The following is a 21696-nucleotide window of genomic DNA, read 5'->3' as shown; positions in this document are numbered from 1 at the left end:
CCGATCAAAAGGTTCGTATGCACTTGGAGGTACCCTAACGCGAATATCGATTGGCGCGCATCTCTAGCGATAACATTGCCGGCGAAAATGGAAGCGGATCAAGCAGCAAGCAAAGAAGGTATTTGTTTTGAGCTAGAATCGAAAGAAAACAGTGGTTTTTGAACGCACATTTCAGCCGAATCATGCATCGACCTCTTGGTGATCGTGCTGGACACTAACCCCTCGCAGCACATCGTGCGCCAGAACCCACAGAACCTCACCCAAATCCTGGAGGCGGTGATTGCCTTCGGGAATGCACACCTGATGCAGAAGGCCCAGAACAAACTGGCTGTGGTGTCCTGCTCCCATCATGCAACGTGAGTAGAGGCTGCCACGCATGACCGTCACCTAATGGCTCATCCATTACAGAAACTTCCTGTATCCGCTGCCCAGGCGGCAAGTGGAGCTGCGCCAAGTGGATGGACAGTACGAGGCCTTTAGTCTGGTGGAGAAGACTGTGAAACAGCAGCTGGGCAGCATACTGATGAACGCTCCACGGCTCAGTGCTCCTTGTGAGAGTCTCCTAGCGGGCAGCATGTCCATGGCGCTGTGCTACATATCCAGGGTAGAGAAAACTTAAGGAGTAACCTAGAAGCTAACAAATCTAACCCAAAATACTCGTGTACAGCTCCAGAGGAATGTGGCTCCTGGCGTTAAGATGCACTCCCGCATCCTGGTCCTCACCGGCAGCAACGAGTGCGCCTCCCAGTACATGACGTTCATGAACGTCTTCTTCACCGCCCAGAAACTGGGCATCACGATCGATACCTGCGCCCTGAACAAGACGCTCAGTTTGCTCCAGCAAGGCTGTGATATTACCTCCGGGCAGTTCCTCAAGGTCACCCAGTTGGACGGCCTGCTCCAGTACCTCTTGTGGGTCTTCCTGCCCGCCCCGCACATCCGACACAAGCTGGTCCTGCCGCCACCGCCCAAGGTGGACTACCGCGCCTCCTGCTTCTGCCATCGTGAGCTCATCGACATTGGCTACGTCTGCTCGGTTTGCCTGTCGGTCTTTTGCAAATACAGTCCAATATGCACCACTTGCCAGTGAGTATAATTTAAGGTTTAATCAACGAGATCTGTACTAACGGACGTTTTCTTTCTTTGCAGTACCATTTTCAAGAACCCCGGCCCTTTGCCCATTAAGGGTAAAAAGAAAAAGAAGACCGACAAGCAAATGTAATGGCAGCAGTAGCAAATACTGGTTACCAAAGGGAGCAGTATGTTAAATATAAAGGTACTTTTTAATTTACAACTCTATTTATTGGGGCAACAGGTGTATAGTCTCATTAATCCGACAAATCTCTAGACAACTTCCATGTTAAGTGTACCATTTAATCAGACATTTCTGGTTATTTTACTAAAGTACATGGGTCCAAAGTTGGCCGGCAAGTAGGGCACCACCATTTGTCCGTACTTGAGTCCCTTCGGGTGCTCGAACTTGAAGACATCGCTGAAGAGCGCCGTGTGCCGACTCAGATCCTTGATGGTGGCTGTGATGCCGTGTTCCGTGAAGACCTTTTGTAGGGCCATGTGCACAACGCCATCGTTCTGGATGGGCGACAGCGAGCAGGTGGAGTAAACCAAGCTGCCACCTGGTCGCAGGAGACGCAAGCAGTTGGCCAGGATGCCTGCCTGGAGCTCTGGGATCCGCAGGCGCTCCTTAACGCGCGTCGGCTTGAAGATATTGTTGTCCTGCTCGTTGAGCACATGGCGATCCGTGGTGCAGGGCACGTCGACCAGGATCTTGTCGAACTGCTCATACTGGTCCAGATTGCGGGCGTCACTCTGGCTGAAGATGAGGCGCTTGCCCGCCCAGCGCTCCTTGTAGTCGAACAGGTACTCCTGCATCACTTTGCGCAGCTTATTTAGGCGGGATTCTTGGATGTCATTGCAGACGAGGTGATCCAAGTGCAGCGTCTGCAGCATAAGCAGGGATTTGCCGCCTGGAGAGGCACAGGCATCGAGCACACGCTCGCCAGGCTTCACCTGCAGGAAAAGAGGCGGCAAAGTCGAGGCACCATCCATCATGAAGTGGGAGAGCACACCGGTTAAGCACTTCTTGGGTCCCTTGAAGTCCGAGCAGTTGCCCATTTCATATGTGTACAGTGCTAGATGCTCGGGATAGTGAAAGGAAGGCTCCGGCTCAATGGCGAGTGGGAAATCGGCGCTGGTTTGGTAGTACTTGTAGTGCTCCGACTCTGCCACCCAGTCCTCCATGCCCTTGATGCTGTGGGCAGGCATGTATTCGTACAGTCCGCCTGTGCCGAACTGGGGATCCACCAAGCGATGTTCGTCCAGCTTCACATCCTCCTCCAAAGCCTTCGTCAGGCTCTGTTTGAAGGGATTGGTCGCCTGCTCCGGCTGCGTTTCCTGTATGTTGTCAAACTTCAGCTCCAGCGGCAGTTGCGCGGATGCACCATCCTCCGGCGAGCTCGGGTATATAGAGGCCACCTCTCGTTCCTGCTGTTTCCGCAGCAGTGCATCCAGCTTGCCCTCGATTTCATGCCGGGATTCGCCCTGTTCCGGCAACGTCTCCGTGCTGTCCTTGAGGCGATCCTGTGCCAGGTTGATCAGGGACTTCATGTTGATGGCTCCATCTGACTCCAGCATGCCGCACGTCTGCTCCGTGTCCCCGAAATTGTTGACCATGGCGACGTACTTGTGCCTCGTGAGCAGCGCCGCTCGCATGTTCTTCCACCGGCTGCCGTACACACTCCCGTAGAAATCATCAAAGTTCTCCAGCGCCCGGTCGCAGTTGTTCTTCCTGTTCTGCAGCACATTCCATCGCTTCTTGGCGCCGCTCTTCCACCTCCTGGACAGCCAACAAATGCTCCGTACTTTCAACATTTTGCGCTATCCGCTGAAACCGGCAAAGGCGAACTGATTACATGAAATCATATGTTTCTGCGGGACTATCGATAGATGACTGTCTTTTGGCGCCTCAGGTAATCGAAGTTCGAATGGTGATAAGCGATAGCAAAGATAGGAATGTTGGTTCTTATATGTAATAATCACTTCACCTTGTCACCCAATCTCTGTAAAGTTTTTTCTACATAATCAGAATGAGATACGCCTAGAGCATACATTTTTCGCCTTTGACCTACATCATGTTCATCAGTGTTCATATATCCAGCAAATTCAGAACAGATCCCCTGTTTTTAGGTGTGTTATATACCTACGTGTCTGTAACTAAATGCTCTGAGATTCTGTGGAATGGCTTATTGCAAGCGCTAAAAATAAACAGTGGAAATTGGGTCATTCACCCAGTATTTCCATCGAAATCGAGGGTGAGCCCTCGACATTATTCTCCCTTCCCCGCCAGAATTTGTTTAAACACCAGCCATGCATCCACTAAGACGTCGCTTTATTTGTAGTAAACTTTTGAAATCAAGAGTGTTAAGTACATTAGGCGGGCTAAAGTGTTCATCCGTAATGGATACGGCTACTAACTATTGGTTACAGCGATCTAAAAACTACAGTGCACACCCCAAATAGAGAACGCATGTAAATAGCGCTCCAATCCGAACTTAAATCTTCTCGAAATTATCTTCCATAGCTTTCCCATTCCGGGTGGGCATTGTACAATTGTAATTGGTATTTACAGTCCAGCATTGACCATTCCACTTGGAACTGGCTACATCCAAAAGTTGTATGAATAAGCAGCAGTTCGTCGAGTAATTTAGGCAGAGAAATCGGGGCGAGATTGGGGCTTAGGGCTTAGTGGGGAGCTCCTTCAACGGAGTCTTTTCGTCCTTGGCCTCGGGATCCTTGGGGGTTCCGGCCTTGTTCCACGGCTGCTCGCTGCCGGAGCCCAAGAAGACGAATACCAGGAATTCCAGGGCGAACAGGACGATGGTCACTCCGAAGATGATGCGCCAGGCGCTAATGTTTTGCTGAAAATGTGAATCGAAGAAACCCATTGAAGATATTGGCGAGCACAACCAGATCCAGTTCGCTTACATTTCCCTTGGTGACGAATCCCACGAAGAGGGGCACAACAATACCTGGCAAAGTAGCCGCCGTGTTGGTCAGAGCCACCAGGGTGCCGGCGAAGTTCGGAGCGATGTCGATGTGGTTGGACAGGAAGCCGGAGAACATGGAGCCCATGGCCACTATTCCCACGGACATGACAGACACCGCCTCATAGTGACGGCAGCCGATGTAGCAGAGGACCAGCAGACAAACTCCGGGGATCAGGGTGCAAATGGAGGTGGCCGTCTTGCGGGCAAAGGTGGTGGTAATCTTGCCTAGAAAGCCAATGAAAGTACTTATAATATTTACCTTTAAGAGATTCAATAACGTCACCGACTTACCCTTGGCCTGCAGGCTGTCCAGGAGCTTTCCCAGGCAGATGCTGAAGATGATCATGGGGAAGTAGGGCAGAGCACTGAGGGCCGCATTGCTGGCCACGTTGAACTTGAGCACCTGCTTCATGTAGAAGGGAATCTCGATGAGGAACATGTACCAGCCGAAGTTGCTGCAGGTGTGGGCGATGAGGATGGCCCAGAAGGGCACGGAGGTGAACACCTTGCCCCATGGAACCGCTGGATGGTGCTCCGTCTTCTGTTCGTTGCCCAGCGAGCTGTTGATCATTTGCCGCTCCTCCAGGCTGATGAAGCGCTGCTTGTTGGGGTTGTCCTGGACCAGAATCACCCACAGCACTATCCAGATGCAGCTGAGGGCGCCCATTACATAGAACACCGACTCCCATTCCCATTGGGCGGAACACACTCCGGCAAGGAGGATGGAAAGAGCCGTACCCGCAGACGTGCCCACGTAGATGATGGTGGACATGACCATGCGCTCGCTGGGCGGGGCCCAGGAGGCGATCATCACGTGCATGGCCGGGAAGGAGGCTCCGCCGCCGACGCCCTCGAGCACTCGCATCAGAATCAGACCTCCGTAATGCAGTTTGGTAAACACGGGAGTTAGCAGTGTGCACACCACGTTGATGGCCACCGAGAAGAGCATCACCCACTTGGCGGAGAAGTTCTCGGCGACGTGGGCCAGCGGAATCTGCGAGACCAAGTAGCCCCAGAAGTAGCAGCTCAGCAGGGTTCCCTGCAGGGGCTCGCTCCATTCGAAGGGTCCGCCCTCCACCTTAGCCGTCACATTGGAGGCTCCGCCCGGCGGGCTGCACTCCTCCACCAGGGACACTTGGGAGGCGTTCGAGAGGGTAACGCTGCCATGTCCACCTCCGCCTCCGTGGGCCTTAATGGCTGTGTGGTTCAACATGGCCACCATGGCCACGCTGAGATTCACCTTCAGGCCGTAGACAATGGCCATGCCGATGGACCCCAGGAGGGCCAGCACATAGCGGGCGGGCACGAGTTCTGGAAAATAGATGGTGAGTTCCTTTTAAATCTTTTTTGCTACTTGATGCGGACATTTTGGTCGATGGATAGTGCAATGCAAAGTCATTCGGTTGGTTTGCTTGACAAGTCAATTTGATTAATGCCGATGATATTCATATCGTCCAATTTAATTCCTGCTCGACTAGTTTCCATTAGCAATGACATGGAACGCCAAATGACACCATTTGGCAAGTTAAGAAATTGGTTATACCCGTTACCTGCAGTGTTAAAGGGTATACCGGCTTAGCTGAAAAGTATCTGACGGGTAGAAGGAAGCAGTTTCGCTTGATCAGCACCACTAGCTGAGTCAAACTGACCATGTCCGTCCGTCCGCCTGTCCGTACCATTTGAGTAACGGGTATGTAATAGTCGCGACACTCGCGTTCGCTGTTGTTTATGCATTAAAAGGACGGAAGGGCACACATCTGAAGACAGTGGTGGTAATCCTGCCCCATAAAGGTATTTATAGGGGCATGACACCAACTGGCTGGTCAGACCCCCATCACCTGGTGACCCACGAGTTCCACATGGAGCAGTCGCTGATTGCCCGCAGTTGGGTAGGGTCAGTATAGGGAGCCGCCGCACGCGCATTGATATAAGCCACCCCCTTTGGAATCGGTGGGGGGGGGTCAATCACGTCCAGCAATTATGAGTGCGCGTTGCGATAACAAGGGGTATAAATTGGTCGCCAGTGTTTTCAATTTCACTTTCAGGGCCTTTCGAGCAACCGACAACTCGATTAGTTATATCTGCTAATTGTGCCATCGATACTGGGGAAATTCTCCCTCAATGTCTTAAGCTATACCCTTTCGTTTCGAGATTTTAAATTAATTTATGCATTTCATTAGCCGACGAGCTGGCTGGTAGAAGAAAGGCTGGGGTTTCTAAAGAAATATACCTCCTGATTGAGTTAGTTCTGTGAGAGTATCCTGTCTTCGTTGGCACTTTCTCTTCTAGGCTTTCTTAATCTTTATTTGTTTATAGTCAAATGCTGCATAAGTTCCCCCAGACTTCCAGACCCATTTGACTGTTTGATTAGGTGGTGCGTGGAGGTAAAGCTCAAGTGCTTGGAATAATCTATAGAGCGCTAAAATAAGATCGGTCCAAACAATGCTCCCATAAATGATTTCAATTCTGTGAAATATTGGTTGGAAAAACACATGTTAGAACCACATTTTAAATGTGTATGACTCCTAAGAGATTCTGGGTTTATCATACAATATTATTTTCAGAAGCACAATAAATAACTCATCAAATATCATATGTACAATATTTCACAAGTATGATGCAATATAACATTCTACAGTGAAAACATGTAGTTTGTAAATAGTTAACTTCGTGGAATTGTGTACTTTTTCTAACTTTAGATTGGAGCTTTGGGAATAAGATCAACTTTTAAAGTGAAACTTATTTTCAAACGCCGCATAAGATTTTCGCGTTCATTGCTTAAAGTAAACACTATTATTTACCCCATTCAAAAGCTTGGCGAACTTTCGCTTTTGTTGGGATAGGTAGACGAATTTCAAGAATGTCGCGTTTGTTTGGGATACGCATACAAATTGGCTATATATTCGACTGCCAATATTGTTTATATCTATGACTTCCATTTGACCTTGTCCGGACATTACTACACGGGCATAAAAACGCCAAAAACAAATCAAATATGCCGAGTGGCGTGGGCGGCAATCTAAAAAAAGCCACAGCAACCTAAAAACATAAAGGATGTGGCACACACACACACAGACACACAGAAACGCGGTGGGAACAAGGAAGATTTCTGGAACTCACGCACACGAACGACCTTTGGAGGTCAAATTTGTATCTTTTACCAGTGTCTTGGCCCAGAGAGGCTGCAGCCCACCCACTTGTTGCACAGCTGCACCAGCGCCGCATGATGCACGCTGCACTCCACTGGTGCAATCTCGAAACAGATGGTTCGGCTTTCCAAGCCACAACTTACTGCCCAGTATGCTGCCTTTGGCGGGCACTTCGTCCGTCATCTTGGGGCTTCCGGGGATATACAGGCCTTACTGCCGCTGGCGAATGCTAATATGTTCTTTAAACAGATTGAGATATATTCTCAGGCCTCGAAACCGAACCGAACCGTACCGAATCGAAGTCCACGTGCGATTGCCTCGAAAGTTGCTCACCAACTGAAGCGGCTAGCTGGAATACTCTTTGATTTTGTGCGTCGTCCCCAAAAAACGAAATTCTCGTTTCGAGGCGGTGTGCGTGTGTATCTGTGTTTCTGGGCTTCCGACCAAGTACTTGTGGTGGTGGGTCCCGAGTTTTGGGATCTTGTTCTCCGCCGCCGAGCCGCCGAGCAACTTGGCCTGCCTGTCGTTTGGCGCGTATCTTTGGGACTTCGTGTATTGGGGGTTCGGAAACGGTTTGTCATACCGAAACCCGATGACGATATTCCCCCTCCCAGACCCCAAACTCCACTGCCGCATTCAGAACGCGCCACACCCGTCGTTCAATTTCATGTGCCGCACATTCAATTGCATGGTTGCCATTAGATAGCCTGGGTTCGAGTCGCCGCTGGGTTGCTGTCCTGGGAAGTTGGCTTTTTCGAATGAGCCCACGCATTTAACTTGGCCAGCATGCCGCATACCAATGGTCCACAGCCGTGTTTGAGCCCATTTCGAAAGACTGCCGAATGAAGGGGAAATAACCATTCAAACGGCTTATTTATGCGCCATGTCGTCCGAATTTTAATTAAATGCTGATCAGCTTTTGGAGCTATTTGCTTTGAATTTATAAATGTATTAATAACAATCCCGCCATGAAGTTCTTTGGAAGTAAAGCTACTTTCTACCTGCAATTGATTTGAATGCATTGTATAATCTGACGGCCTTACTCAACAGAAAAACAAAACCGCCCAGATATAATTCTTCCACAGGTGGGCAAAATCCAGCCGTATATAAAGCGGTTATTAAGCATGCAAAACGCGTGCATGAAATTAGTATAAATTTGGGAGACGCTCCAGACCCAATGGCCCATGAAGATAGCCCCATCAAAAGCATCAATTATATTTTTATGAATAGTTCTTAGTATAGTTTCCATGAATCGAAGTGAATTTCCTATTTGGCTGGCTAATTAACGCCAATCTTAAGGCCTCTGCAGCAGATTAATCTCATGATAAGAGGTGCGAAATCGTGCTGCCCGTGGGGGCATCGCTAGAACAAGTGCTTCCCATTGGGGAAGAGTCGTGAGTAGTTAACTCTGGTTGTATTCATAGGGAAATTAACTTTAAGCGCATTTATTAAGGCTGCTGCTCGCCCCGTTGGCCAGCATGTTTTCCTTTCTGGTCATTTGCTGATGAGATATGCAAATGTCCCTCCACTTGCCATTCAAGCGCCCCAATCTTCAGGCTCCAATGCTCCTGCAATCGCTGGCCATCGCTTGCACACACTCCATACATATTAATGCCGCTTTTCGTGCCTATTTAGTTTGGCCCGCCATATGGTAACAATTGGGCATACAATCTGCTATACCAGTGAAACACTTTCCAACTAAGTTTGATTTGGTTGATGCTATAACTTGCATAAAGTACAATCTTGCATTTAGTGCAAGTTGGTGGAAGGGCATGCCGCAGTCATTGTGATAGTGAATCCCATAGATTCGCTCTTAAATAAATAAAAAGCAGAGCGCTCGTGTCAAACGCATTTGGGTATCTGCACCCCAGCTACGTAACTGCCCTGTTTTGTTTATTTGCTAGGTGTTTATGGCGGTTCCATTGTTTATGGCCATTTGGAGCGCTGTTTGCACAAAGTTGGACTCATCTGGCGTCCGGACCAGAGCTTTGTTTCCCATTCGCAGTGGCCACAATGGAGGCTTCACGGCCTTCTAGTTTTCTAGTTTTCCAGTTTTTTGCGGACATGCCGCACTTTAATGGGGACTCGCACGGAACATTGGAGAACCACAAAATACGGCGCGTTCCGATGATGAAACCCATCCGAATTGCGATGGATGTCAACGCGTGTGCGAAGGCCAATTGGTTTTTATTTAATTTTTGGCACACACTTCGTTTGAGAGAACCCAGAAGTCTAGTTGTTAATTGGTCTTCATTGAATTGCCTCCCAATTTCCCATTACTTAACTTTCCTTCCAAACTTTCGTCTTCGATTCGTTTGGTTGGCAACCAAACGTAGAAGTGGAAAATGATTTTTATGACTTTTTCATTGAGTGGCGGCTACTGCGCAGCTGAAAACACAAATTCCCCTAATTGTAACTGATGGCGATGGCTGTAAGCTTTGAATTGACACATTTCTTTGATTCGATATGGGTGGGAAAGTGCTCTAGCCGCCCAATTTGATTGAAATTTCTGGCATTGGGAATGGCCAATTGGTTTCCGGGTCAATGGACTGACGCCTCCCAACTCCCAACTCCAAACTGCAAACTCCAAACTGCCCATTCATCCCATTTCGGTTGGTTTTCAAACCAAAGACGTGTTTTATTTAATCGTAAATCAGTTGCTTGTAAATAAATGTATCTTCAAACTAAGCTCGCGCAAAGAACTTAAGGCGTAAATCAAAGGCCAAATATTCAGAGACCCAAAGGAGTGAGGAAAGTATATAATATTCAAGTTACTTGAGTGTTCATTATATTGGTGTATATATGTATTCTGGATTGTATTGGATTCTGTATTGTATACACACACACATATTCGCTATTTATGCATTTCAAGTACTCGTCGTCGAGTGTACCTCTGTATAATATAATTTATTTTACCATATTCATAGTACATATGTATGTATATTTGATTATTACCAAAAACAGTCAGACAATTTCGTTCAAATTAGAGATACGCCTCCTCCTACGTCGGCATAGAATATTTCAAATATTTATGCCCTGAGCCATTTTTTAATTTCGACAAATTGTTTAGCATATTGTATACGTATAGTTATATATATTTTACCAACATATTAGCTGCGGATATTCGCTATATACGATTAAAATTCTCATCAATTGTCAGATCGTTTGTCCCCAAGTCGGCGCGGGTTTATAAAAAGTGTAGTTCGAATGTGATGGCTTCAAACAACATCAAAAATATTTTGCTTGGCGTTGGCTTTATCTTCAGCTTGGATTAAATTAAAGCGGTTAGAGGAGCCTTGCAGCTTCTGAGCTCGATTAAGATTGATATATATATATATGTTCATATTTGACGTTCTCCTCTCGATTTTGTACTAGTCGGGAAGCCTCTAGTTCGATAAGTATTACACAAGTAGATACGGATAGTTGCGGTTCCGCTGGATTCCAGTAGTTGTACTTCAGTTGTACATTAGTTGCCATAGACACCGATTTCTTACAGGGATTAGGTGGCGTAGATATAGATTCGGTTTAGTTCGGTGCGGATTCCGCGGGACAAAATCCTAAGCACTGATTGATTATGTTCCTGACGCACCACTTTAGTGTCGACAATAGTTTAATTCTCGTTAGTTGGTTTAAAATTGAAGTTCTACACAAAAATTGCACACGAGTTGACCTTGACACTAGCTCATTACCATAATTGAATTACAAATTGAAATTTGGATTTTTTGTTTTGTTTTTGGTTTCTTGGATTATGCTCATATGTTGAATGCTCAAAAAAACGAGAAATACTCTTCGTGGGCCTGTGGCTATCGTTAAGTACAACTAGACTATCTGCGCGCGGTATCCTTAGAAGTACTTCTCGCCATTATAGCTGGATCCGCGGTCGGCCACCGGCTCGTTCATGAACTGGCTCTGGCTCACCGAGCGCTTCTTCTTGGCCACCATGTAGCGCTGCTTGGAGGAGCCGAATCCTGGGAAGATAATCGATCGTGTTAGCACACTACCAGCCATCCCGGTTCCCGCCCAATCCCAACTTACGGCTGTTGACTCCGCTGTACTTGTGCTGCCGCGGCACGTACTCGTACTTGGGCATCGCCTGGTTCTGGCTGTCCAGCGGCACTCCGGCGCCGTAGTAATCCGCCTGCACGGGCACATCGAACCAGCTGCCAGCGGGCACGTAGTCCAGGTCATCGGAGGCGATCATGGGCACTGGTCCGGCGCTCTCCACATCGCTCTCCTTGCGCGCCCGTTCTCCGGCCTCCACCAGGGCGACCAGGGCCAGCATGTCGGCGGGGTTCAGCTGGGTGTCGCGTTTCAGTCTGGGATTGCAGCAGAGAGCCAGGTTAAGGATAAGCAATAAGGTTGGATGTATACAATATTACGCATACGCCGCGTTGCCTTTACTCACCGCATGTCGTTAAATCGTCGGTATTTGCTGAGGCTCATGCCCTCGCCATTGTAGCCACTTGCGCTGCCCAGGCTGCTGGCGCCATTGCCGCCGGGAGTGGCCACGTCGTAGTAGACGCCGCGCTTGCTGCGGTCATCCAGGTTGTAGTTCCGGTTGGCATAGGTCAGCGGCACGGAGAGCGGAATGCTCTCCAGGTAGGCCTCGGCATTCAGGAGGTTCTGCAGATTGTCGTAGGCCTTGTTGCGCGCACTGGAGCCACCCACTGCGAATTCAGTTTCAAATAGTTAGTATTACTCGGTGGTAAAGGATGTGACGCACCTCTGCGCTCAGGCACGTAGTCGTCGATCTCCTGGAGATCCCGCTCGCCGTAGCTGACGGGCACGGCGGCCTCGTAGTCGTCGGACCAGACGCCACTGGGCACGTCGCTGCCGTAGTCGCTGGAGGCCACCGAGTACGGGTTGTACTCGTAGTTGATGCCCCGCTTGCGCATCGTGGAGCTGGCCACCGCCTCCTCCAGCGCGGAGGGCTCCTCCTGCAGCTGCTGCTGGCTGTTCTGGGCGGCGGCCGCCACGGCGGCCAGGATCTCCTCGTTGGAGGGCAGGGCGTAGACTCCGGACGGCGCCTGTTGCTGCTGCTGCTGTTGCTGCTGCTGGCTGGAGACCGGAACGGGGTTGTTCCGGGCCGACGGAGCGTTGCTGAAGGAAGCGGGCACAATTTCCGGACTCGACTTCTTGTCCGCCGTGGGCACGGCACTCGCCTCCTCGGAGCGTTTCGCTGTGCGGCGGAATAAGGAGCGCAGGGCATCGGGAGTGAGTAACGCAAATTGAAATTGAAATTGAAATTTTCCACGGCCCGCTGCCATTCTGGGCCACTCGAATTTTCCATTCCCATTTCCCACTGCCCATTTTCCCATTTGCCCGGGGGCTGATTCAATAAATTCGCATGCCGGTGGCCGCAGCCGAGAAGTGACCGCAAAACCAATTAGCCGCCGTCCGCAGAACGAGCACCATAATTGTTTTATACGCCCGAGCATATTTCTCGGTCTGGGCTAATTGCTTTTAGCGCCCTGACAGCCGGCTTTATGTGCGAGTATAGTTTATCCCCCGAGCTCTGACCTTATTAGTCCTAATCGTATTGCCGCCCCACTGCCATCCAATCCCATCCAATCCAAAATGGGGTTCTTTGCGCAACAGTTGGCCTGCTAATTGGCCGGGTTTTAATATCTCGGATCGCTTGATGGCCATAATCGAGCGCTGGCCGCCGCCCATTAGGATGCAGTTAGCACCTGACACGAGCCCTCCTCATGGCCGGCTACTCCAACTCCGATCGTGACAACAAACTCGTTAAACTCCCCTGCAGCGGATTTGGATGCGGCATATCTCTCGATTTCCCTATCTCTATCATTATGGGCAGTGAGATATCGCATATGTAGTGCAGTGGAGTGGAGCAGATACCCGAAAGCCATGATTTATACGACCCAGTGATTAATGTGTTATGGGATTGTGCCAATCGAAAGGGCAGGTGGTAAAGTATACGCCTATCTGGAAATGGATCCATAAAATGACTAGCGGTTTGGATAAAGTTACTCTGCAGATACCTGGAATATATTTTGGAAATTCAAAGCACTAGCCAACATTTTGTATCTGCTGCATACTTTTAGCCACCTGAATCGAAACTGAAAAGTAGCTCATGACGTATTTAACAGAAGCCCCGCATTTAGATACCCTTGAAAGCTATTTTGATACGCTTATTTTCAATGTGATGACTAATATATTGAGTTCCTTCCGGGAAACAGCGAAATTCTAGTCGAGCTCTTAAAATTCCACGTTCTTGAAGGCGACACACTTTATGGATTACGCGTAACCCAGTTCGCGAGAGTTCCCCAGAGTCCTTGGCCAGTGGACAATTCCTGAAACCCGCTGGCTAAACGCTTCCCAGTACTCGCAGTCATTTAATGCCCACAATGCTCGTGTTTCGCCTCCACGCCGCCCACGCCCGTGCCTCAAATATGTTTATGTGTGGCAAATGTCCTGCTCTCGGATGTCCATCACCCTGGGTGGTTGGGTGGTTCGGTGGTTCGGTGGTTGCATGGCAATGGGGCGCTGCTGGCCGGGTACTTGAATAAATAAATAAGTGAAAAGCTGGCAGCTCTGACGTTGGCTGACGTCGTCCTCGGTCTCCTGCCTCCGCTTCCAGGCTGTTCACTGAACTGCAAAAGTATCAACAAGTTGTTTGCTCCCCGCACACACACACATGCGCAGAGATTAGGGGGTGGTGGGTGGATAGCAGCTGTTGGAAAAGTCGAGCCACCACAGACAGCGCGACATGAACAAGAACATGAACATGAACATGGGCACAATTAACGCCACGGCCAAGTCCTTGGGCGTTTCTCTCAGCCCCGCACAGAAATAACTTAATAGCCACGGCATATGGACAAATTTGTCCAGCGCATGGAAATGCGCTGGGAGCCTGTGGCTTCGGGATGGGATTGGATGGGATTGGATGGGATTGGAGTGGGGTGCAGTGCCAACCGGGATGCCCCCACGAGTACAGCCACTGCTTTTATAAATATTTAATGCGCCCACTTGACTGCGCTGCGTGGATTAATCGCTGGGGTGGACCCTGTTTTCACTTTGCATTTTGAAGAGTGCCAGGAGTGCCGACAGCTGGACACTCGCAGGCAACAGCCTGTTTGCCCTGCTCATTAAGCTGCCATATGTGGCTCTGTAAACACGATTCCGCCCACATTGGGGCTTGATAAATCTATTTAGGGCGCACTGTGGTGGGGCGAAATCTGTTAGTGCTTTCCAGGAAGTGGGAAGTGCCTGCAAGTAGCTATGAAATAGCTCTCCATAAAGCTCCTTAAGAACTCGGAAGACTGAAGTCGTGTGTTTGAATCCCTAGAGATTTGCTTCACGCCCAAATTATATTTAGTAATTTATCTTATAGAAATCAGACCATAGCTGTGCAACTGTCTGAAAGTATGTCCGCTTTTAACCGACTTTCCTACATTTTAACTGGCTACCTTTTGAAGCCGGTAGAAGCTGTCCACCCCAATGGCTTCCCCCTTTCTGGGAAGCTGCCTTTTACATTTTGATGTGGCTGCCGTTGGCTTTTGGCGACTGACATCTGACCAAGCGCCGCTGCTTTTGGCCCTATGCTCTGCGGTTTGGGCCAACGAACGTGTTGCACACACGAACGCATATTCTACTCGGCATCGGAAAGGCTTAACAGCTTGAGCTGGCTGCCTACTTAAGGGCTCAGTGCTGCGGTGGCAGTGGGCGGCGATTGGGCGGAGTTGGGCGCCACTTTCTCCCAAGATGTGGTGAAAGGCGATGCTAGGCGAACGGCGCCAGGCGAGCAGAAGGAGCAGCAGCAGCAGAAGGGGCTGAAAACTTTCGCCTAACTCGCTTTCTAAAAATAGAAATGAAATCGCGCGCACGTACGCACACTTTAACAGCATGGAGGGCCCCCCCACCCACACACACACACACACACACACACACACGCACTCACTAACACACTCGCACAAAGGAGGCTGGCAGCCATTTTGTGTGGCGAACGCCTACGCGATGTTTAACTGCGCTGTAGGTTCCCATGTGCCTGTGTGGGTGAGCTCTGCGCTACATGTATGAACGATGTAATTGCACTGGGAGAAATCGGGGCACTGTATTCTGACTAGCATATGTTAGATGAGCATTTCCGCAGCAACGAAATCTTCTTTCAAGCTAACGAAAAGCAGGCAACATTACTTTTTGTAGATTATTTATGCAGCTGACTTTTTTAGGGCTTGTGTGAAAATTACAGGAGTTTATTTTTTACTCGTACCACTCATTTTATTTGGCTGTTTTCATTCTAGAGTGGGTCCAGCTAGCCACTTGCTCCAAGAAGGCAAACAATTAAGTAAGAATCGCTTCGCGCAGTGCAGGCACAGTAATGATTCACTAGCCAGTGCAAGAAAAACAACCGCAGGATGGAAATTTGTAAATCGCTCTAGAAGCGGGGCATTCAAAAGGACGACAGCTGTCGTCCTGGCGTAAAACACCTACGCAATTTCCTGGCAGAAACAGCGAACAGCGAACGACGAGCGGGAAATGGGAAATGGAAAATGGAAAATGCTAAATGAGATGAGCTCCAAGATGGAGCGGATCCACTCGAGCGGATGCCCGACCCCAGAAGCCAGCAGCCCACCCACGCAGACGACGAGCAGGTTGCGCCTCGGGCCGGGCATTTTTCAAAAACTCGCATTTTCCCAGTGACCTTTGGCATTAAGGGTGGGCGTGGGCGGAGCTGCTGCTCCACCTGGACTGAACTTTGGCACTCACCTGCGGCCGGCTGTTGCTGCTGCTGCTGCTGCTGGTGGAGCTTATGGCTGGCGCTGGTGGAGAGCTCCGTGTCCTGGGCGAGCACGGAGGCGGGCACCGCCCGGATTGAAGGACTGAGGCACAGGATCAGTGCCAGGAGTAGCAGCAGACTGCTGCCGGGCAACGAGATGCGTGGCATGTCGACGGCGAGCGGCACTTCACTTGCACCTGGTGGTGTCCCAAATAGGATACGGAATCGGATCTGGCTGGAGGTGGGAGGTCGACTTCGACTCCTGGCCTGGTTTCTCCCGGTGTTCTTTGGCTCCCAGTGGTCTGCGCACTTCGACTGTTCTGAATGAACTGACGTCCCAGCGACGCAGTGCAACAGTTTTTAACGTACTGCCCCGATTCCGTGCCGTCGGCCGTTGGCTTGCAGACCACATTCAAGTGCCACCCACCTCCGCCCGCCGACCGAATCCCTATCCGGTCTGCACACAACCTACGTCACTCTCATTGATAAAGACTGCGAGGCTCGGAGGAGCCTGCTTACGTAGTTCCCTGGCGCGGCAGCGAGCCAATCCTCCAGTGCGCCTGCGTCGGATCTGCACAGAGCTGCGTTACTGCCTGGTCGCATCGGTGGGCCTCTGTGGTGATGGCTATGCCGCTATGACACTGCTTGTTATGTAAATTGCTATACACTTATTAAGTTTATATTTCCTTTTTAACACCCAACTGCCAAAATCAGTCCGACATAATAGTTTGTTGTAAACAATGCAGTCTGAAACCCAGGCTAATGCACTTTTCTCGGTGCTGGACTTGCAAAAAGTTGCAATATGGATATTGTGCATATTAATCCGATCGTTTTGCCCCATCAGCAATTAAACATATGTGCTCCACCTTTCCCACCTTAGCTCTCAGGAACGTACTTTCAGTAGAGCGCGGAACCTTGGGCTACAAGCAGCTTTACAAGCGAAAGATGAAAGCGAAAAGTGTGGTGTTGCTGGTACTGATGGCGCTCGCCCATGGAACTCCAGTTGATCGGGACGAGATCGGAGGTCCAATGGCGATGAGGGGATTCAACAACAGCCTGGGCACCTTCGTGGAGCACACCGGTCAGGCATTCCTAGCAACTAGAGACTGGAAATTCTGTGCCAGCTTCAACTTGGAGTCGCTTTATCCGGCCGTAAAATTATTCAAAAAGTTATACAAGTCTCTTGTCGATATCTGCGAAAGGAACATGCATCTTTGTCCGGATATTCAGGATATAACAGAGTTTGCGGATAGTATTCTTGACACGAATAACCAGCTGGACTTTAAGGTCGGACGACTTTCTTTAGAGGAAGAGAACGTGGCTAGCAAGATTGGGAACTCATCCTCCTGCATTGACAGCTCCATTAACGTTATAAACGCAGGTCTTCAGGAACTCGATATTGACTTTCAAGTCGTAGACCAGAATAAGCATTATCTATACCTTCTGGGCAGCATACTAAAAAGTTCCCAGAATGCCATAACTGAAGCCCTATTCTCCGCCCACCAGCGGAAACTTAGTCCTCTTGTCCTTTCAATCAATCAGCTGCAAGCAATGATTTCACGGAGTGGACGGCTGTCCCTCGAGAAATTCTCAATCCGGGATATCTACCTCCTCGCCTCCGTAGTTCCGGTGCAGTGGGGCAACCACGTGGTGTTCCTAATCACAGTGCCCTTGATCGATGCGGAGATTTTTAATATCTACCGATTGACACCCATTCCACGGTTGAATAATGACGAAATCCAACTGGTGGACACGGAAACGCCCTATCTGGGTGTCAACGATCACCTGGACAGGTATTTCCCACTTCAGAACTTGGACGACTGCATCGAGTTGAGCGAAGAGAGGTTCGTCTGCATCGTCTACATTACCTACCGAACTGGGGATGACAGTTGTGCCTGCTCCCTGGCGGCCATACGGAACCAGTCTTCCGGAGCCTGCACCTTCCGTCCAGTGGCGGAGAAGAGTCTGTGGACACCCATGGTGGCACCGAACTCCTGGATGGTGGCCCTTACCAAGGAGCTAACCTTAACAGGAGTATGCTCTGGCGAGAGACAGGAGCTCAGAATAAACGGCAGTGGAATCCTGAGCATTCAAAGCGACTGTGTGGTGCGCAGTCCAACTGTCACCCTCCAAGGAGAAACCCAGAAGAGAATTCCTTCGAGAAAAGGTTATGCTTCGCTGCAGATGACCGCCAAATCCTCCCGGGAATTAGTGACCATGGAATCGTTTAATCGACTACTGGCGATTGTGGGCCAGCTGGAGTTGAATCAGAAAAAACTGGAAGCAGTCGGAGATTATCCAATGGTGGTCTTCGCTGTGTGCCCAGTCATATTGCTGATCGCCCTTCTCGTTTCGGCTACCTGGTTATATCGCACTCATCGGAGAAAACAGGCCCAACAGCCAGTCAACGAAGTCAATGGCCTCCAGGGTTCACAGAATGGCACCACAACCTGCAATCTTCCCCTGCTGGAAAAACAGGAAGTGTAGGCACACCGAAGAGGCGAAGCGACTGTAACAACTTGTTGTCTCGATCATAATACAGTTTTATTTGTTTGGTTTGATTGCAATAAATATTAGTTACTCTCTTCATGTACACGTTGTAAGTCTCAAGGCTTCGGTAAGAGTTCTTTCTTCGCACTTAGAAATTTAGAAAATCTGGGCCAAGGGCGTGGCATGCTGGGGATGTGATCTGGGACTACGATCCTCTATTTTCTTCAAATCCGGTCTCTGCACCGAGTGCACTATGTTACAGTTGTAGCCAGGCCTGCGTTTACAATAAGATCTACAATATTTCAGCTAATACAAGGAAAACAATGCCAATTACAAACTAATTACAGCGCCTGCAGCGGCGCATTGCACTTTGTGCCTCTGCCTTTTCATCAGTGGCCGTCAATGTGCGGCTGTGCATGAAATAAAGCTTGATGTGGGTAAGGGGAAACAAGAAAAGCATGTGGAGGTTGTCCGGTTTATTTTACTTGGCGTTGTCCAGCACCTTCATGATGAGCTTCGATATCAATGCCGTAACCTCGGCCGCATTTGGGATGAGGAAGCGGTCCATGTCCGTTATGAGCAGGCCGTCGCCATCTGGAAATCCGTACTTGAACGTGATCAGGTCGCGGTGTCGCTTCTTGGCCGTGATCTTCACGATGCTGGCCAGTGGGCGACGCACCATTATCTGCGCCTGGCCGCGTCCCAGTTCCCGCAGCACCACCAGCTGCCCGGGCGTGATGATCAAGTGACTGTCGTACATGTAGCCGCTCATGTGCACCTCCTGGCACTTGAAGGCGTTGGTTATGTCCGCCGTCTTGAAGTACTGGTTCAGATTCACGATCTCCTTGCCGTCGCCGGTCAGCGGTGGGTCATCGCGTTCCCCCGCCCCATCGAAGGCATCCTCGTTCTCGTCGTCGATGCTGAAAACAGGTGCCACGTTGCGGTAGCGCTTGCCGTTCCGCTCCTTCGCACTAACATGGCGTTCTTGTACCGGCGCCGATTGCACACCATTTGAGCCGCTTGCCGAGGCTCCGCCGTTTGCACTGGGATTCACGATGATGTCCAGTAGTTTGCCCTTGACCTCAGCAGACTTTGACTTCATGGCGGCGGAGAACTTGCTGAAAAGGTCTGTAGAGGATGGCGTCGAAGTCTTAAGCGGCGCTGATTTTGTCTGCGGGAGCGGAATGGAGAAATCATAAGTAAATGAATTCGATTCAGAGTCGAAAGTTGAAAGTGTTATCTGGTCTTACCTGCTGAACGTTGTACTGCTGGCAGACGAGGCACTTGCGCACATTGTGATCCTCCAGGCAATCAGCCATGTGATCGCCGAAGTAGTCGTGGATGGAGGCGTAGCCACCGGTCAGCAGCGACACGTAGTGGGTGTTCTTCTGCAGGAATGAGGCCACCACCATGTGTGTGTACTGGTCCTCCTCGACGCGACCGCTGCCCATAAAGCACAGATGCTCGCCGCCGGCGTTCGAGTTGGCCTCGATTGCCTGCCGCTGGGCTGTCAGGAGGCCCTGGACGGCGGTGGCAAAGGCGACAGGTTCCTGGAGCATGAGGTTGCAGTCCAGGTGGAATGCCGTGGACAGGTGGCCGGCATTGTATTGCTCGGCCGGGCGGCAGTCTACGAGAAAGAAACGCACTGCATCCGGCACAGGAAACTCCATGGCCGAGTTCTCTACCAGCTCGTAAACGGAGACGGGCAGGCACAGGGCCTGTGATACCTTGTTAGCCTCCTCCTGGCTGCGCGGTGTATCATTCTGCTTGCCGTACAGCGCCTTCAGATAGTCCGTCTTAAAGGAGGTCGGTGTCTTGAGCGCATAGTATTGGGCCAGGGAGCAAAAGTCGGGGACATCGTCGAACTCCAGAGCGCACGGCATAAGGCCCAGGAACTTGATGATCTCCTCCTTGGACGAGCTTCTCATCTGCAGGATCTGCTCCCTACCGTTGATCAAGATTATTAGCGCCAGGAAGAAGACCATGAAGGGATCGGCGTTCTGGAAGTACAGATCCCACATGGCAATGATCACCGACAGGCTGCTGCAGGAGGCGAATAGCGACTGGAACCAGGTCAGCGAATACAAATCGGGCGTTATCTTCTTGGTGTCCAGCAGGGTGCAAAGCTCCGGATCGTGGTAAAGCAAGAGCAATCGGAAGACATGAAAGACATTGCCCTTGGGCCGGCAACCCTTGGGTATGTAGGTATCCCGTATGGACTCGAACAGGTTGAATGTGTCGGAGCGATTCAGCTTCAGGGCGAACAGCGGGAGCAGCAGTTCAATCCATCCGTTGTCCGGTTCATACTGAAGGTTTCTGTTCTTGCAGTAGAAGGTGATGATGGACTCGAGGTCGGATACCACCGAGACCTTGTCCTCCTCATCGTTGCCCATGCGATCGACGTGCCTCTGGCAATCCTCGCGCAGTTGGCTCTGGAAGGGCAGGTCGTAGATCTCGTTGAAGAGCGACATTTGATCCGATTTGTGGCGCACATCCAGGCACACTTGCCAGACGTCCGGACGCAGTGCCTCCGGCAGAGCCTTGCCCTGGCATATGCCGTAGATGTCGTTGACATTGCAGTCGTCCAGCAGTGCCGACTCCAGCTCAATGATCCTGCATACAAGAGATGGATGTTTAGCAATCAGTTGCTTGTCTTGCTTGTTTTTCTCATGCTAACGGGTGAAGGGGACGTCAACGTGTCTAAATAACCAGCTGCTGATAAGGCGGGAGCACCCACACCCACACCCCCAGGTGCCCCGCGTCCCGCTAACCCAGCACATAGCTGCTGACTCAATCACCGAACCAAATGGTGGTCTGTTCGAGAAAAGCGAAGGCGATGGCTGCAGATGGAAAACAGGCCCCATAACTCATTCTGCAAATGAGATGCTGGAGCTGAAGGTCTAGATTCTCTGACTAATCTTAGTTGTTGACGTAGCCCCAACCCAATGTTTATTATTTACCACATATTCTCCTCCATGGCTTCGCTGTGGGCTAGTTCCTACGTTTCCGATTCGAAATGCTGCCCTAATGCACTCTATTCAGCTGCAGAAGGCCAGGCTGGTGCATTTTCTCTCCGTTTCAGGTGCGAATAATGATTTTTGTGATATTCCGAATTTATTTTGATCGAATTTTGGTTACGTTATGATGGTTACGTTTATAGCGATGGGAGGTGCTTACGGTTGCCACGGCGAACGTTAGAGATGGCAGTGTGCACGTGCCTACTTTGGTGATATTCTATTATAATTAATATGTG

General features: G+C 50.2%; 6 protein-coding genes across 6 annotated transcripts; 2 read left to right on the top strand and 4 right to left on the bottom strand.

Moving 5' to 3' along the window:
• The first annotated feature begins 17 nt into the window (after nucleotides 1-17).
• Nucleotides 18-1287, top strand: LOC6542510 (general transcription factor IIH subunit 3). Its single transcript, XM_001968216.3, has 5 exons — nucleotides 18-118; nucleotides 176-356; nucleotides 409-604; nucleotides 668-1086; nucleotides 1150-1287. The coding sequence occupies exons 1-5, from the start codon at nucleotides 88-90 to the stop codon at nucleotides 1220-1222; spliced, it is 900 nt and encodes a 299-aa protein (XP_001968252.1). The 5' UTR covers nucleotides 18-87; the 3' UTR covers nucleotides 1223-1287.
• Nucleotides 1278-2956, bottom strand: LOC6542999 (5-methylcytosine rRNA methyltransferase NSUN4). Its single transcript, XM_001968215.3, has one exon. The coding sequence runs from the start codon at nucleotides 2887-2889 to the stop codon at nucleotides 1378-1380; it is 1512 nt and encodes a 503-aa protein (XP_001968251.1). The 5' UTR covers nucleotides 2890-2956; the 3' UTR covers nucleotides 1278-1377.
• Nucleotides 2957-3387: 431 nt separating this feature from the next.
• Nucleotides 3388-7840, bottom strand: LOC6543188 (sialin). The gene is made up of 4 exons (XM_001968214.3): nucleotides 7357-7840; nucleotides 4356-5375; nucleotides 4003-4289; nucleotides 3388-3935 (listed from the first exon to the last, which is right to left on the bottom strand). Exons 1-4 carry the CDS (start codon nucleotides 7394-7396, stop codon nucleotides 3753-3755), a joined length of 1530 nt encoding a protein of 509 aa, XP_001968250.1. The 5' UTR covers nucleotides 7397-7840; the 3' UTR covers nucleotides 3388-3752.
• A 1975-nt stretch (nucleotides 7841-9815) lies between these two features.
• Nucleotides 9816-16121, bottom strand: LOC6541533. The gene is made up of 6 exons (XM_026978383.1): nucleotides 16029-16121; nucleotides 15944-15968; nucleotides 11937-12392; nucleotides 11619-11880; nucleotides 11249-11529; nucleotides 9816-11181 (listed from the first exon to the last, which is right to left on the bottom strand). Exons 1-6 carry the CDS (start codon nucleotides 16119-16121, stop codon nucleotides 11057-11059), a joined length of 1242 nt encoding a protein of 413 aa, XP_026834184.1. The 3' UTR covers nucleotides 9816-11056.
• Nucleotides 16122-16898: 777 nt separating this feature from the next.
• Nucleotides 16899-18440, top strand: LOC6541001. The gene has a single exon (XM_001968212.1). The coding sequence runs from the start codon at nucleotides 16899-16901 to the stop codon at nucleotides 18438-18440; it is 1542 nt and encodes a 513-aa protein (XP_001968248.1).
• A 32-nt stretch (nucleotides 18441-18472) lies between these two features.
• On the bottom strand, nucleotides 18473-21632 carry LOC6540964 (TBC1 domain family member 23). The gene is made up of 3 exons (XM_001968211.3): nucleotides 21404-21632; nucleotides 19694-21056; nucleotides 18473-19614 (listed from the first exon to the last, which is right to left on the bottom strand). Exons 1-3 carry the CDS (start codon nucleotides 21418-21420, stop codon nucleotides 18925-18927), a joined length of 2070 nt encoding a protein of 689 aa, XP_001968247.1. The 5' UTR covers nucleotides 21421-21632; the 3' UTR covers nucleotides 18473-18924.
• Nucleotides 21633-21696: the final 64 nt, after the last annotated feature.

This window comes from Drosophila erecta, unplaced genomic scaffold (assembly GCF_003286155.1).
Source record: "Drosophila erecta strain 14021-0224.00,06,07 unplaced genomic scaffold, DereRS2 tig00000055-arrow-pilon, whole genome shotgun sequence".
Taxonomy (NCBI): Eukaryota; Metazoa; Arthropoda; class Insecta; order Diptera; family Drosophilidae; genus Drosophila; species Drosophila erecta.
Note: the sequence above shows the minus strand (reverse complement) of the source record. Positions and strands in the feature narration are given on the sequence as shown.